Source organism: Oncorhynchus keta, chromosome 8 (genome assembly GCF_023373465.1).
Source record: "Oncorhynchus keta strain PuntledgeMale-10-30-2019 chromosome 8, Oket_V2, whole genome shotgun sequence".
Lineage (NCBI taxonomy): Eukaryota > Metazoa > Chordata > Actinopteri > Salmoniformes > Salmonidae > Oncorhynchus > Oncorhynchus keta.
This window is the reverse complement of record NC_068428.1, coordinates 13007086-13024913: the sequence shown is the minus strand read 5'-3', so window position 1 is coordinate 13024913 and position 17828 is coordinate 13007086. Positions and strand designations below refer to the sequence as shown.

At 41.8% G+C, this 17828-nt stretch overlaps 2 protein-coding genes across 3 annotated transcripts in view; one reads left to right on the top strand and one right to left on the bottom strand.

Annotated features, from left to right (window-relative positions):
- LOC118386594 (transmembrane protease serine 9-like) overlaps window positions 1–11635 on the top strand; it is a 30374-nt gene extending 18739 nt beyond the window's left edge. The window contains exons 8-13 of the mRNA XM_052524725.1: window positions 3516–3607; window positions 8284–8304; window positions 8437–8599; window positions 10032–10300; window positions 10489–10637; window positions 10959–11635. Of these exons, the coding sequence (XP_052380685.1) occupies window positions 3516–3607; window positions 8284–8304; window positions 8437–8599; window positions 10032–10300; window positions 10489–10637; window positions 10959–11249 (985 nt within the window). The 3' untranslated portion in view covers window positions 11250–11635. The remainder of the gene's footprint in view (window positions 1–3515; window positions 3608–8283; window positions 8305–8436; window positions 8600–10031; window positions 10301–10488; window positions 10638–10958) is intronic.
- A 2624-nt stretch (window positions 11636–14259) lies between these two features.
- Window positions 14260–17828, bottom strand: part of LOC118386802 (heparan sulfate glucosamine 3-O-sulfotransferase 5) — a 68106-nt gene continuing 64537 nt past the window's right edge. For both annotated transcript variants that reach the window (XM_035774649.2, XM_035774648.2), the window contains 2 exons: window positions 16636–16777; window positions 14260–16524 (listed from right to left, as the gene is read on the bottom strand). In XM_035774649.2, the coding sequence (XP_035630542.1) occupies window positions 15591–16524; window positions 16636–16742 (1041 nt within the window). In that variant the 5' untranslated portion in view covers window positions 16743–16777 and the 3' untranslated portion in view covers window positions 14260–15590. The remainder of the gene's footprint in view (window positions 16525–16635; window positions 16778–17828) is intronic.

Genomic DNA, 17828 nt, shown 5'->3' with positions numbered 1-17828 from the left:
AAAGAAAGTAAACCCACATTTACATCAGACAGTTTACAAATGTCTAAAACATCTCTTATCAGAAACAAGTTGTCAACAATAGAGCGATCAGGTACACAGTAGGACTGGTCCTTGTGGATCAACAATCCCAGATACTCTTTCAACCTGTTTGAGGGACATTTAGAAACAATTTTGTATTCAGCGCACAGCAAAGCAACAGGTCTCCAATTTTTTTATGAGATACAGGAAGAGAACCCTCATGAAAAGATTCACACACCACTTCATAAAAATCCTCCCCAATAGACCCCCAAAAGTGCTTATAAAACTCAGATGGTAAACCATCGATGCCAGGGGCTCGGCCTGTTGAGAGCTGCATAACTGCTGTGGACAGCTCTTGCAGTGTAATGTCAGAGTCCAATGCGATTCTCTGCTCAGGTCCCAATTGAGGAAGACCGTGTAACAACTGTTCAGTACACAGAGAGTCACAATCCTCCGCCTTATAGAGGGCCGAGTAGAAATCCACGGCATGTTGACGCATTTCACTGTCATCCGTGGTCACCTTCCCATCAGGGAGACGAAGGCAGACCATCTGTTTACGTTGCAATGTCGACTGTCCTAGGTTTTTTTTAAAGCACTAGGAGCATCCATATCCTTGAGGGAAGCAAAACGAGACCTAATCAAGGCACCCTTCACTCTTTCATGCAGAAACGACCTCAGTTCATGTCTCTTGTCCTGTAAGTTCATGACTAGTCCAGGGTCGTTCTAAGTGAGCAGCTTCAATTCAATAGATTTGATGTCCTGTTCAAGGGCCTTGATAGTCTCTTTAACTTCAATTTGAGACAGAACAGTATACTGTTGACAAAATACTCGTATTTGGGCCTTCCCAACCTCCCCCATTGTCTCAAGGACTCAAAATGTCCTTTTATAACGCTCCATTTTTTCCAAAACAACAAAAACCTGTCACAAAACATGACATCATGTAACAATTTAACATTTAAATACCAGTAAGGTGATGACCTTCGTGGACAGGAAAAGTGAATATCAACAGTAACCATATGATGATCAGAGAAACCCACAGGAGTAATGGCACACTTTCCAACCCTACTACAGTATTGCTCAGATACATACAACCTGTCTAATCTTGCTGCACTGACACGACCTTTAATAATTTTTAGCCATGTGTACTGCCTAACTTTTGCATTCCTTACTCTCCACACATCAGAAAGCTCAAACTCAGTTAATAGGCCAGACAGGCAAGTGGCTGACCGCAGGTGAGGTTCTTCAGCGGTGCGATCAACAGTAAAATCCACTGTACAGTTCCAGTCCCCCCCTAAAACCATACACCCCTCTTGGTCACACTGTCTTAAGGTTTCCTTTATTTGATCAAATATAGCAATACGCTCTGTACCCTCATTAGGAGCATAAACATAAAAAAAACACAAAAAAAACAACATCCACCTTGACCAATAAAACCCGACCCATGACAATCTCTGTTGTAGATACCACAGTCATCCCTAAGCCTGAGGAAAACAAAATTGCCACCCCAGCACTGAAATTAGTACCATGGCTGAGTACATGCTGCCCCTCCCACCACATACCCCAGTCAACCTTATTTTCCTCATCACTATGTGTCTCCTGTAGGAAAACTACATTAAGCCTTTTCTGTTTTATTACTTCTAATACCCAAGCCCTCTTATTCCTGTCCCTTCCCCCATTCATATTGAGAGAACCTACCCTTGGTACCTCCATGTAGAAAAGAGAAAAGAAAAGCAGAAGAAACCACAGAGAAATCAAGGAGAATAAAGACACCCCATGAAGCATGATCATCATCATTATTTTAATCTTCTCTTAATCTGACTACGTTTCCCACCACCTTTTGCTGCTGCAACAGCAGTAATACATTTCCTCAAGCGAAACCGCTTCTTCTCACTCAATTGGTCTAACCCCACCGTCTTCTGTAACATCACAGCTGACCTCACAAACTTATCAACATCAAAAGAATCTGCCAATTTGACAGATTTCCCAAAAGTCTGATCCAGAAACTCATTTACCTCCTCTAGATCATAAACGGAGTCCTCACCAGCAGCTGTCATATCAAAAGAGATATCCATATCATTCTCCCGATCCTCAGCTGAGACCACAGACAACTGACTCCCCTCTACCACATCCCTTTCAACACTCCCCACTTGCACCTCATCACTCGTACCAGGCATCTCCTCCACTACCTGAGAGTCTAGCTCCACATGAACCCCCTCCTTTACCCCAGCACTCGTACTGGGCACCTGCTCACCAGTCTGAGGAACTGGCTCTTCAGATACATCCTTACCTTCTACAACAATACTTTTCTGGAGCATAACATTTCCCTCTAATAAAAGTTGCAACTCCGTGCCCTCAACACGGATAAGTTGTTCCTCAGCAACAGGTGCTTTTGGCTGCTCTACCGCTGTCGTCGCTTATGACCAACATCCCCACACTCAAAACACTTTTGACTACCCGTACTAGCATAAGCCATATACATTCTATTGTCATACTTGATTTTAAACGATAACTCTAAAGTCTGCTCCGGTGAACGGGACAACCTTAATTGAACTGGCGAACTTCCCAAAGCGCAATAACCCGCGCTCCGATAGCTCATTTGGAATAAACGGTGGTACATTTGAAATCATTACCCTTGTTGATGGAGAAAAAAGCGGCGTAACTTGAATGAACATTCCTTTAAGAAGTACGCCATGCTCAACCATACGATCTACCAGACACTCTTCTTTAAGAAGTACACCATGCTCAACCATACGATCTACCAGACACTCTTCTTTAAGAAGTACACCATGCTCAACCATACGATCTACCAGACACTCTTCTTTAAGAAATACCACCACCGCTTTATTCATCTGGGATGCATAAGCAACATTCTCATAGCCTACCTTCTCTCCTACAGCGACCAGAAACCGTGACAGTAGACAGGGATGGCATCCCCAGCCGGGCTGCCATCCCCGCCAAAATCAGGGTAATTTTGATACGAAAAACAAAATACTTAATTCTACCACAACAAAAATAATAACCGTAATCATGCACAGAAGAAAAAATGCCACCAAGAAATAGCAAACCGAAAGAAAGTTGTGAGTATCTAACTCTCCACAACACACTCACTCCTTCACTCAAACAATTCTCAGCATGCACCAATCACTCCCAGCATGCAGAGAGAGAGAGAGAGAGAGAGAGAGAGAGAGCGAGAAAGAAAGAGAGAGAGAAAGAAAGAGCGAGAGAGAAAGCGTGCGCGAGAGAGAGAGAGAGAGAGAGAGAGAGGGCCAATGACATGTGTCATGAGGCATGTGTCACACTCTGACTCAACAATTCAAGCTATTACCTACCTATGTACATACCACAGGAGGCTGCTGAGGGTAGGACGGCTCATAATGTCAGAAATGGCGCTAATGGAATGGGTGGTGAGCCATTACCACAAGCCCATCCTCCTCATTTAAGGTGCCACCAACCTCCTGTGGTACATACCTCCTCCTCCAACCAATGGTATTTTAAATACAGGACACACACAAAGCCGTAGCAGCTAATAGGATGGAGTCGGGGTGGGTCTTGTGTGCTGTTGTATTTTCATTGACCTGCATGGGAAAAGGTAATAGAGAATTATTATTATTATTATTATAGACTAGCAGTCCACTTTGAGTTACTTTAATACATTTAGAGAAAACTCAACAAGTTCACACTTTATTATGAAGTACTGTACTTTTCACTGTTTTGACTCGATTCCTATAGACAGAGATTGGGTTCTTTCCCAAATGAATAAAGGAACGTTTAGACTGCATTAAAACTGTGAATATGTTTGATATCACTGCTTTTACAGTACATTACAGGAATATAATCTATTTTGGACTGTGTGTATATTTGCTTTTGTAATGATTACTGCCTCATTTTGAGAACCCCCCCCCAAAAAAAGTTGAGTATTTAGGAAGTTGAACTTATCTATGAAAAGTAATTGAAATTATACATGTCTTTTGAAATGATGTAGTCATTCTTATACTGAATCTTTCAGTCTAATGCAAGTCTTGCACATGACACCACTTTAATCGATAATTAATATGATAGCCAAAACATTCTCCACAGCACTGTCCCAAGTGATATTACTGTTTAACAAAAACAAAGTGCTTTCCACACTGACTAAATCAAAGATTCTCACTCAAACTGCCGTTATATCTACTTCTTATTATCAAAAGTCAACAATGTATATATATTTTTTCATTTAACCATTGTTTAACTAGGCAAGTCAGTTAAGAATAAATTCTTATTTACAATGACGGCCTTGTCACATGCGCCGAATACAACAGATGTAGGTAGACCTTACAGTGAAATGCTTACTTACAAGCCCTTAACCAACCAGCAGTTTTAAGAAAATCCCTAAAAAGATAAGAGATAAGAATAAATAATTAACAAGCAGTACAGGACTATAACAATAGCGGGGATATATACAGGTGGTGCCGGTACAGAGTCAATGTGTCAATGTGTGGGGGGCTCCGGTGTCGAGGTAATTGAGGTAATTATGTACATGTAGGTAGAGTTATTAAAGTGGCTATGCGTAGATAATATATATATAGTATAGCAGCAGCGTGGGGGAGAGGGCAATGCAAATAGTCTGGTTATCCATTTGATTAGCTGTTCAGGAGTCTCATAGCTTGGAGGTGGAAGCTGTTTAGAAGCCTCTTGGACCTAGACTTGGCGCTCCGGCACCGCTTGCCGTGCGGTAGCAGAGAGAACAGTCTATGACTAGGGAGGCTGGAGTCTTTTACTATTTTTTAGGGCCATCCTCTGTCACCGCCTGGTATAGAGGTCCTGGATGGCAGGAAGCTTGGCCCCGGGGATGTACTGGGCCGCACGCACTACCTGTAGTGCCTTGTGGTCGGAGGCCGTGTAGTTGCCATACCAGGCAGTGATGCAACCCGTCAGGATGCTCTCGATGGTGCAGCTGTAAAAATCAAAAGGGTCTTGTCAGTCTCCTGATGGGGTATAGGTTTTGTCGTGCCCTCTGCTTGGACTATTTTAGTTGGTGATGTGGACGCCAAGAGACTTGAGGCTGTAAACCTGCTCCACTACAACCCCGCGTGCTCGGCCCTACTTTTCCTGTAAGTCCACAATCATCTCCTTTGTCTTGAGAAAGAGAATGAGACTAAGAACATAATAATGGGTGCCCCATTGTTATAACTGGAAATGCCAGTTTGCTTGTCTATCGTCTTTTAGCCCTTAGGACATCCACTGAGCGGCACAAAATGGTCTATAAACAAAGGGTTGATATGACAAAAACCCTACCAGCATTGAGTTACCACAAGTTTCACCTAGTGAGCCAAGTATATTCTTGACCAGTGGATTGTTTCTGTGACATATATATACAGTGTAAGCAAACAGTCTTCGGAAAGTATTCAGACCCGTTGAATTATTCCCCATTTTGTTACGTTACAGTCTCGAACATACTACACACGTTTTTCCCCCTCGAACATACTGCACACAATACCCTATAATGACAAATGACAAAGCGAAAACAGGTTTACAGACATTTTTGCAATTGTATGAAAAAAAATGTCCAATCATTTGAATTTACCACACGTGGACTTCAATCAAGTTATAAAAACATCTCAAGGATGACAAATGGAAACAGGATGCTCCCGAGCTCAATTTCAAGGATCATAGCAAAGGGTCTGAATACTTACAGTTGAAGTCTGAAGTTTACATACACTTATGTTGGAGTCATTCAAACTTGTCATGGCTTTAGAAGCTTCTGATAGGCTAATTGACATCATTTGGGTCAATTGGAGGTGTACCTGTGGATGTACTTCAAGGCCTACATTCAAACTCAGTGCCTCTTTGCTTGACATCATGGGAAAATCAAAAGAATCAGCCAAGACCTCAGAAAACAAATTGTAACCTCCACAAATCTGGTTCATCCTTGGGAGCAATTTCCAAACACACGAAGGTACCATGTTCATCTGTACAAACAATAGTACGCAAGTATAAACACCATGGGACCACGTAGCCGTCATACCTGTAATGATTGTCGTTGGGAGAAGGAGAAGAGGACCAAAGTGCAGCATGGTACGCATTCATAATAATTTTAATAAAGATGAATACTGAACAAAAACGACAAACGAACAGTTCTGTAAGGTGCAACAAAAACACTAAACGGAAAACAACTACCCACAAATCATAGTGGGTAAACAGGCTGCCTAAGTATGGTTCTCAATCAGAGACAACGATAAACAGCTGCCTCTGATTGGGAACCATACCAGGCCAAACACAGAAATACAAAAACATAGAACACATAGAATGCCCACCCCAACTCACGCCCTGACCAAACTAAAATAGAGACATTAAAAAGGAACTAAGGTCAGGACGTGACAATACCGCTCAGGAAGTATCCTAGAGATGAACGTACTTTGGTGCGAAAAGTGCAAATCAATCCCAAAGGACCCTGTGAGGATGCTAGACGAAACAGGTACAAAAGTATCTATATCCACAGTAAAAACGAGTCCTATAACGACATAACCTGAAAGGCCGCTCAGCAAGGAAGAAGCCACTGCTTCAAAACGGCTATAAAAAATCCAGACTACAGTTTGCAACTGCACATGGGGACAAAGATTGTACTTTTTGGAGAAATGTCCTCTGGTCTGATGAAACAAAAATAGAACTGTTTGGACATAAAGACCATCGTTATGTTTGGAGGAAAAAGGGGGAGGCTTGCAAGCTGAAGAACACCAACCCAACCGTGGAGCATGGGGGTGGCAGCATCATGTTGTGGGGGTGCTTTGCTGCAGGAGGGACTGGTACACTTCACTGCAGGAGGGACTGGTACACTTCACACAATAGATGGCATCATGAGGATGGAAAATTATGTGGATATATTATAGCAACATCTCAAGACATCAGTCAGGAAGTTAAAGCTTGGTCGCAAATGGATCTTGCAAATGGACAATGACCCAAGCATACTTCCAAAGTTGTGGCAAAATGGTTTAAGGACAACAAAGTCAAGGTATTAGAGCGGCCATCACAAAGCCCTGACCTCAAACCTATAGAAAATTTGTGGGCAGAACTGAAAAAGTGTGTGCGAGCAAGGAGGCCTAAAAAACCTGACTCAGTTACACCAGCTCTGTCAGTTGGAATGGGCCAAAATTCACACAACTTATTGTCACACCCTGACCATAGTTTGCTTTGTATGTTTCTATGTTTTGTTTGGTCAGGGTGTGATCTGACTGGGCTATGTTGTGTGTCTAGTTTGTCTGTTTCTGTGTTTGGCCTGATATGGTTCTCAATCAGAAGCAGGTGTTAGTCATTGTCTCTGATTGGGAACCATATTTAGGTAGCCTGTTTGGTGTTGGGGTTGGTGGGTAATTGTTCCTGTATTTGTGTTTGTTACAGCAGATTGGGCTGTTTTTGGTTTTTCCACATTTCTTGTTTTGTATATTGTTCATTTATCATCTTCATTAAAGATGTCTCACAATAACCACGCTGCGTTTTGGTCTGCCTCTCCTTCAACAGAAGAAAGCCGTGACACTTATTGTGGGAAGGCTACCTGAAACATTTGACCCAAGTTAAACAATTTAAAAGCAATGCTACCAATTGAGTGTATGTAAACTTCTGACCCACTGGGAATGTGATGAAAGAAATAAAAGCTGAAAATAAATATTTTTCTCTACTGTTTGTAAGTGGTGATCCTAACTGACCTAAGACAGGGATTTTTTACGAGGACTAAACGTCAGGAATTGTGAAAAACTGAGTTGAAATGTATTTGGCTAAGGTGTATGTGAACCTCTGTCTTCAACTGTATGTCAAATAATTTTTAAATGTTTTTTGTTTTTAATACATCTGCAAAAATGTCCAGAAACCTGTTTTTTTGCTTTGTTTTAATGGGGTATTGGGCGTTGATCGATAAGGAAACGTTTTTATTTAATACATTTTAGAATAAAGCTGTCACGTAACAAAATGTGGAAAATATTTTGATAGAGCCACAAACTGTAAGATTTCCAGCTACTTAAACGGATAGCATGTCTCTTTAAGCCCAAGGTATTTAAACTTTTCCAGCAACTTTAGAATCTATACATTTAGATTTGTTTTCACATCAACAATAAATTCATAAAATGTTCATCTCTTATCAAATTATGATAATCAATAAATACTTTTACTCAATACATTTTATTTTTCAAATCATACTTTTATTTGAACTTTATCACGCTTGAATAGTGCTTAAAGCACTATAACCTGGTAACTGTAAACCCCTTTAATAACATCAATCCACTCTCTCTCCACCAGGTGGCCATTCACAGGCAAATGGTAAGTTGCTTTTATTACATGCAACTGCATTGCTTCAAATCAGCTAGTGTATCTTCCTCAATGCTCTTTTTATACTGTGAGGGACTTGTGAGTTCAATCATGAGCTGTCTCTCCTCTGTTTGTCTTCTCCAGTGTGTGGCATTGCTTCTCTCAACACAAAGATTGTCGGGGGTCAGGCTGCAGCTGCAGGTAGCTGGCCATGGCAGGCCAGTCTGCACCGCTCCAACCGCCATTTTTGTGGAGGCTCCCTTATCAACAAAGAGTGGGTGCTGACTGCCGCTCACTGCTTCCCCAGGTAGAAAGACATAACCTTACCCGTCCCCCAACCCATATATTATGTCATGGTGATATTGTAATATCTATATGCTGTCTTTGTCTATGTACTGAATGATCTATTTTAATCATGTATTAATCACTTAATTCAGAGAACTAATTCAAAGTATAATGTATTTTGGTCATTTTTTCAATGAAATAAATGTAACTTGATAAATATACTTGTAACTGCCAAAATACAGGATAAGGTATCTTAATAGTGTGTTGAGACACCACGAGCCACCAGAACGGCTTCAATGTGCCCTGGCATAGATTCTACCATTCTACCGGCATAGATTCCACACACACACACACACACACACACACACACACACACACACACACACACACACACACACACACACACACACACACACACACACACACACACGTTTTACCTAGGATAGGATAAAGTAATCCTTCTCACCCCCCCCCCCCCCTTAAAAGATTTAGATGCACTATTGTAAAGTGGCTGTTCCACTGGATGTCATAAGGTGAATGCTCCAATTTGTAAGTCACTCTGGATAAGAGCGTCTGCTAAATGACTTAAATGTAAATGTAATGTAAATGTTTTAACCCCCTATGATCCTCTGAGACTCCTCTTTCAAGGTCACTTCTAACCACTTCTAGCCATGGTAGCCAAAATAATGTGCATCAGCTGTTCAAGCACACCATTTAATTTTTCTTGAGGCAAGCCGAAGTTTCGTCTCCGAAGAAGTCTATGCCCTACTCCCTACTACAGAAGAATTAGACCAGAGGAAAGTACCAGAGAAAAGTAGCCTACACATCAGTCAGAGCGCTGTCTGGTGATCCAATGACAAGAGCAAAGACATTTCATCTGAGTGGAGAAGTGCAACTGCAGCGCAAAGTTAGACCTTTTACGTTTATGATTTTGAGGAAACCCTGACTGAGGCCGAGCAGAATTTTACCTTTATTTTACTAGGCAAGTCAGTTAAGAACAAATTCTTATTTTCATGTACAATAAGAAGCATTTTATCTTCGTTTACAAATTGCAGCAAGATATCTTATCTGCTTTTTATATTTATTTTCTGCTTGAAAAATACAAAATCCTGCGTTAATGCGGCCCCTGGTGATGGGATGTTAATTGCTTAATTGTCTCAGGAACCAAACCTGTGTGGAAGCACCTGCATTCAATTGACTTTGTAGCCCTCATTTATTCAAGTGTTTCCTTTATTTTGGCAGTTCGCTGTATGTGCTTGATAGTTTGTACTGTACTTGTTTTGAAGCACAGTATTAATGGTTGTCAAATAAGTTGTAGGAGTGGTAATGACTCCAGTGAGGTGACATTGTCTCTCTAAAATACATCCCTGAATTGTGTAAATGGCATCAGCAAGGACACTAATAGTCTAATAATCACATTAATAATAGTTATTCCCAACTCTCTTCATTCTCAGCACCAGCACATCCGGCCTGCTTGTCTACCTGGGCCGGCAGAATCAGCAAAGCATCAACTCCAACGAGGTATCCCAAACGGTCTCTCAGATCATCTGCAACCCGAACTACAACAGTGCAACCAGCGACAATGACATATGTTTGCTGAAGCTCTCATCACCTGTCACCTTCACTGACTACATCCAGCCGGTCTGCCTGGCAGCAGTGGACAGCACCTACTACACTGGCACTAATAGCTGGGTCACCGGATGGGGCAATATCAATAGTGATGGTGAGATCTGATGGTCCCGATGCTGACTTTGCATTGACAAGCCATACATACCCTTTATATACCTGCACATATATCCGCTTTTTTGCAAGTAAATGTTGTTCCAATACAGTTGCAGCAGAAAAGAAAGGATCAGAAATGTATACAACAGAATATCAGCAAAAGTTGATTTCATGGTCTCTCCTCCTCAGTGCCCCTTCCCTCACCCGGGACCCTACGGGAGGTGACTGTGCCAGTAGTGGGGAACAGGAAGTGTAACTGTCTCTATACTGGATTGGGTTCAATCACAAACAACATGTTCTGTGCTGGTCTACTGAGTGGAGGAAAAGATTCCTGTCAGGTGATGATGCATGGCTGTGTTTCATTCCAGATAGTTGCGGAGCTAAAGCTGCAGTTTAGCTGCAGTTTGCAGAGCTAATATTCAATGGTAAGAAAGAGATGATCATGAATCAAACTCATGAAGACTTCTAAAGATAATTTCATTGTTCACTGACCCTGATGATTAACCTGGTGGCTCAGTTGGTAGATCATGGCACTTGAAATGCCAGGGTTGTGGGTTCAATTCCCACAGGGGACCAGTATGAATAAAGTATGCACTCACTTCTGTAAGTCACTCTGGATATGAGCATCTGCTAAATTACTAAAATGTATCCGTCTACAGGGAGACTCCGGGGGGCCAATTGTGAGCAAACAGGGTCTGGTCTGGATCCAGTCTGGGGTTGTTAGTTTTGGAAAAGGCTGTGCCGAAGCAAATTTCCCAGGAGTGTACACCAGAGTGTCCCAGTACCAGACCTGGATCAACAGCCAGATCAGCACTGACATGCCAGGCTTTGTCACCTTCTCCTCCAGTGGGACTGACTCTGATCTCAATGTCACCTGTAATGCACTGTCCAGTGGGGCCTCACTCTTCTCCCTCTCTCCTTTTCTTGTCTTTCTCTATCTATTCCAATAGAGGACACACTAAAAGTGGATGCTTAACTTTACTCACTGTATGTGAAAAGTACTGGGATAGTATGTTTATACGCTGAACAATAAGTGATGGGTTTAATTTAATATGAATCTACTGTATCTAGTAATATTTGTTGATTGTGATGTAAGTCATTAAGTTGGACAGCAAATGTCATTGTGCTATGGGATTACATTTGGTTGTTTATCAGAGCTCAGTTTATGATTGTTGTTTGCAGTTATGCTTAGCTATCACACTCAATGAATACAACTTGTTTTTCTACATTTTTCTCCATTTAATCATGAAGTTATGTATATTTTGTCCATCTTGAGTATACTGTATCTGCAAATAACATTTACATTAAATAAATACACTATTTACAGTGAACTACAGCTATTTACCATTGAGCTTAAAATGTCTCTCAACAATCTCCTATCATGTAATGGTGGGCAGGCAGGCAAGGTACTGGCGCACCAAAAAAATAAAATGTAAAGGGAAGCTAACGTGGATTTGGCGTCACTCCTATCAAATCCCATTGAGAGTATATGTCATTAACAGAAAAACGTGAATTGTTGCGTCTCGTGCTGTTGTCCAGCGGTGGCAAGCTACCTAAAATGGTCCCGTTCCTAAATTAGCAATGGATGGAGATAGGGATAATGGACTTCTGGTTTTACTTAATTCTCCATACTGGCCAATGATTATAACTGCGATTCTGATCCATCCATTAATTAATACATTGTTGTGCCCCTGGCCTGAGAGGACGGAAGTTCAATATGTAGCTAGATGTAGAAGGCTAGCATTAATTAGCTAATATTGCCCATGAATGGAAGTTAGGCTTGCAAGCAGGCATTTTAGCCAGGTAACCAAGGACAACAAAAAACGAAAGCCGTGTACTTTATAGCACAATGATAGGCCGTTTCGTAAACATGAAAGTGAGGAGGATGGTAAATTGGAGTTTCTCTACAAGTAGAGTGAGTCAACCTGTTTTTCTACTTGAACGCACACACCCACTCAGAAATCAAAACCATGGACATCCACATCATATTTAGCGTGGACTAACTTGTTTTGGTATCTTTTAGTTGTCACTGTATTAGACTAAGCAGAGGAAATTTGATGATGTTGAATTTGAAATTGTGCTTGAATAATGGAGGCAGCGTCTGTTTTCTTTGCGACTGGTGGTAACTCTGTGGTTCTAAATCCATAGATGTTTAGTAGTCCACAAATGACGGAAACATTAACTTGCTTGACCATGCTGTAGGTCATATAACTAACTGTCTGTTACTGTACATGAAATATGCTTTGTGGACTTCACTGGGCATTGGTTGCTATCCGGTTTTGTGATAAAACAAAGGTGTGGTTGAATGTATTCTGCAGTTGCCCCAATAAATGTAACTACGCACCACTATTGATAAACACAAACTCACTTCCTTGACAACTTCCTCCACAACAGCTCTGCGCAAAGCGCAAGAAGTATGAATGCCGTGACTTCTGCAGAGTCCGTAAATGCTGCAAGTGATGTTGTCAGGCAAATTGTAATACCCATGACATGAACTGGAAAAAGCGGTGAAGGAGGAGCGCCCTTGTCAAAGCAAACAGAAATCTGCACCACTCGATCATGTTGTCAACAAAGCAGCATGATGCGTCGTTCTCTTTTCTATGAAAGATGTTAGAATGTTCTAACTAGTTTTCATTTGAGAAGGCAATGAACAACTATTTGATCAAAAGCAAACACTTTTGCATGCAAGAACACAGAATCCTTATTAATCTGCGTGTTTAACCTACTGTACATCACCTGTTTTGACCTAAATTTGTCGTCGGCCAAAATGGGCCACCAGGCGAAGGTCGCTTCCAAAACGAATGCAACCAACGTTAACCCGGTTCACCGGGGGCATTACTCAAATCCCCTCATTGAAAACTATGTTGCTGCTCATTCTGTATTTAGTTGATTAATCGGTAATCATCATGCAAAACCCTAGTCTTTCTCTCCATGTAGCTAGGTATATAATATAGACGTTTTCCTTATTGCCTGACCTTGTGGGTGTGTATAAAACTCATAAGACTCTTGGGCCTCTAAACCATGTGATGCAGATCATCTTTACACTGAACAATCTGGCAATGATAATACATTATAGAAAATAGAGCCTTTGAATGTTTTTTGGTTCCCGCACTTAATTCAATGTTTGTTGATGCTAGTCTACGCTGTGTATTAAGTCGATAAAGTAGGCTAGCATTTGTCACATCACATTCCTCCAGTCACTAAATGATTATATAACTCACCCGACTGTCATTGTCCATCCAGATTATTTTCTAGTCTCTCTTCTTACAGAGGCGTTGAGAAGACACTAATCATTTATCACAGTTGTCTCTCCAAATGAAACCTGCTCAAGAACCGTGGAGGAGGTGAGGAGATGAAGGACCGTGGCATGTCATGGAAAAGCATCCCCAAAAAGGCTGAAGATCGGCAGAAGTGGCACTATTACATGGACTAGATGTCTCTCCAAATTATAAGCACCATCGTTATTGCACTGAGGATGAGCAACCTGCTCAGACTTTTGTGAGAGACAGGGTATTGTCTATTGCCACTGCATTCCTATAAGATTCACATCACATTCAACTGCACAGCGGGTGCCATTATTTACTTAGACTCTAAGCACAGCCTGACTCAAATGCAGTCGAAACAAGTCAGCACTGAAGCGTGGAAAGTAGACATTGAACCTTCATTAATTGCCATTCAACCATCTCAGCAGCTAGTCTGTGACTGAGCAGCTGTTCCTGCAATGCAACAGATCAGAGAATACCACCTTTTATTTTACATTGACCCTCTAATAATAAGATACATGGAAATATGTATTTGCTGAGCTGTGGGCAATTAATGAAGGTACCAGGAAATATGTCTCCAATTGTGATTGAATTCAAATGACAGACTCAGTACTTACTGAAAATGAACGCATCCAGGAAGTGTCTTTAAACCCCAAGATAAATTACGAGACAAAACAGAAAAAAAAATACTCAGATGACACATGTTTAAATGTTATTTTAATGAAATCCTTTTTTTTTGTTACAGAACAATACACTTATGATACAGAGTGGCTATTTGCACATAAAACAAATCTGGTAATTGTAGTAGAATAAGCATTAGATGGTTTGACAGTAACTAACAAATAACTTTTTACAATGGCTTTTGGCCAAGGGCAATGACAAACAATTTCAATACTGGGGGGGACAAAGTTACCACTCAAATCCCTTATGCAACATTTAAATGCTTGACATACAAGACCTTTTTTTTATCTGAGTCAGAATTTGGTGAGAAATGCTATGCTCCTATTCCCTCTTGACAATCTAGATTTCTGAGTTATATTACAGATACAAGCACTTCATGGTAGTGGAGAACATGAATAAATCTAAAAACAACATAGAAACAAATAAAGGTTTAAAGAATGATACTGGAATAATGTTTAAAGAATGATACTGGAATACATAAAACAAAACAATGTTCATTGCACATATGAAACAACATCTAAATGAGAGGGAAATAAATGCATGACTATCACATTCAGAACGGTAAGAACATGTTGGCTTACGTCTTCGTCAAGGTTGTTTTAATATGAAACATTTTCACACAAATAGGTTTATGAACGCGTTTCAATCTGTAAAATATGTGTGTCGATGACTGACAAGTCTCCTTTTAAAAGCCACACCGTTCTTAAAATAATCTCATGTCTATCTCACATTTGAGAGTATACCCTTCATTCAATATTGGCTGAGAGATGAGCGGGGGTCAGTGTTTTTTTTGTCATGAAACCTGTTCTGGAGGCAGATCTGCAGAGTGGTCACTAGTTGGCACAGCCACAAAGCCATAAAATCAGATTTTAAATCTAACCTTAACCCTAACCACACTGCTAATCCTAAATATTAAATAAATACTTTTTACCATATAGTGAATTTTGACTTTGCAACTGGCCCATCTAGCGGAAATCGTTCAGTTCTGCCTCAAGGACAAGACTCACCCCAATAAATGTCAAACTGTGAGCGAGGATGGCAAAATTATGAGTTTATAAATGGGGAAAAGTGTCAAACAGGTGAACTATTACACATGAAGATCAGGCGCAATAAACTGAATTGTTTTGTAACTCACAAACCATTTTTCCTCCGCCCCCCCCCCCTTACATATTTACAAACAAACATACATTGATTCTGTTACATATTTGGTCACATTGTCATTCTCATAGGTGTTAAATTCAATCAAAGTGCTTTTTAATATCCTTTAATATTTTTGAGGTTGACATCTTAAAAATGTCAACAGAACAACATTAGTTAACACATTTATATAGACCTTCCCTTCGTTTCTCAGGGCCAGTTGAATGTTCTGCCAGTGATCTGATAAAACTTCTGATTGAAGGGGTGGAAGAACTTCCTCAGTTTGGCCACGACCGAAGGGTCCACCTCAGGGTGGATGCGCCCCTTGCTGCCTGCCAGGCACTTGTTGAAGACAATGTTAAATCGCAGGCAGTAGAATCCCCTGGTGGCATTGAAGTACAGATTATAGTGGCTGATCCTGGACGGTAGGTTGAGGAAGCGCTCGACGAGCTGCAGCTCTGGCAACGGGTCCGTGATCAGACGGTCCCCATCCACAATGTGGAATTGTTCCACGGGGAAGTACTTCAGCCAGCGCTCCAAGTGCTTGGTGTAAATGCTGGTCCGTACCGCCTTATACTTTGTGTTCACCTCACACGTGTTTCCGTCAATGGCCAGCTTCTCAAACTTGTGGTAGGTCTTGTTCTTGCGCTCCTTGCCCTCCAGCACCTGTGTGTAGTCGGACACAGCTCTGGTGGTGGGCTCGCGCACAATAATCAACAGCTTGATGGAAGAGTTCATCTTGAAGATGCGTTCGGGGACCTCCTCTGTGATGAAGTAGGCGGGGCTCTTCTCAATGGTGATCTGATGGGGGAAGGAGAATGGCATCTTCTCCCGGTACCAGTCGATGCCCCGGGCGTAGTTCTGGTCGTTGTCAAAGAAGTGGATCTCCTGCGAGGCCTTGACCACCGCCGGGTGCAGGTTGAGCATCTCCAGCAGGGCGCGCGTCCCTCCCTTGCGCACCCCGATAATGATGGCCCGGGGCAGCTGCTGCACCAGGTTGTGCAGGCGGATCTGCTCTTTGGTGGCATTGCCCTTGCGGAGCTCGTGGAGCAGACCACGCTTATACTGCAGGGTCCGGAGAGGGATCTGCTCCGGCAGGTGAAGAGGGCCCAGTCTGCTCTCTATGGGGCAAATAGGCTGCAGCCTGGAGGAGGGGAAAACACAGAAAGATACATTCTGTACTTAACATTCAACAGGCCTTGCTTTCGGACCGAAAGCAAAATGTGTTAGCTACTATGGACACCAACCGACATACCTATCCAAGCTCCCAACCCTGGCCACTAGATAGAGGAGACTCCCGATAGCAAGGCTGCCCAGCACAAAGAGCTTCTGTCTCAGCAACGCCTGCTGTTTGAATAGCATGGCCCTCCATCAATCTTCAGGACTGCGTCTTCAGCCTGGGGATGGGAGAGTAGAGCACATAAACCACTAATCACTGGCAGTCTAATGTTTATTAACATACACTCAATCAAGCCTTACAAGTGATTAAGCCACCCTCACAGGATCCTGTAAAGTACTGCATTGTCATTAGAGCAGACGTCTGCCTTCCTCAGTCATACCCACCCTTTATTTATTTCATTGTTTCTGCCAGCTAACTCGGATCGGATTTGATCAAATGTATGACAGGCAGACCCACTCGGTGAGAGCCTCGTCACGGTATCATTCTCTTTCTTTTTTGGGGGGAAAAAGGTTTAATCTGTTATAATGGTATCATTTTCATTGAGTCAAGTGTAAATGCAGAATACACCATTCTTCCACCTTTTATTCTCACAAAAAGGATGACGGCATAGTTTGGTCCCAGACAACCCCTCAGCTGTTAATTAAGGAATATATATTAATTAGATCGGGCCTAGATCATGATTCGGTCTCTAGATTACTGTGGATCCAATTCAATCATAACGTTCCTGAGGTGCTGTATGTAGCCTTTTGCGAAGGAAAACCCACAGTCTAGAATACACGAGTTGGTGCCTCGTGAAAATATACACAAAATTATATATAAACGCAACATGCAACAATTTAATTGATTTTTACGGAGTTACAGTTCGGATGAGGAAATCAGTCAATTTAAGTAAATAAATTAGGCCCTAATCTATGGATTTCACATGACTGGGAATACAGATATGCATCTGTTGGTAACAGACACCACGGATTTCATCACGGTATCTCTGTGTATTCAAATTGCCATTGATAAAATGCAATTGTGTTCGTTGTCCATAGTTTATGCCTGCCCATACCATAACCCCACCGCCACCATGGGGCAGTCTGTTCACATTGTTGACATCAGCAAACCGCTCGCCCACACGACGGCATACACGCTGTCTGCGGTTTTGAGGCCGGTTGGACGTACTGCCAAATTCTCTAAAACGACGTTGGAGACCGCTTATGGTAGAGAAATTAGCATTCACTTCTCTGGCAACAGCTCTGGTGGACATTCCTGCAGTCAGAATG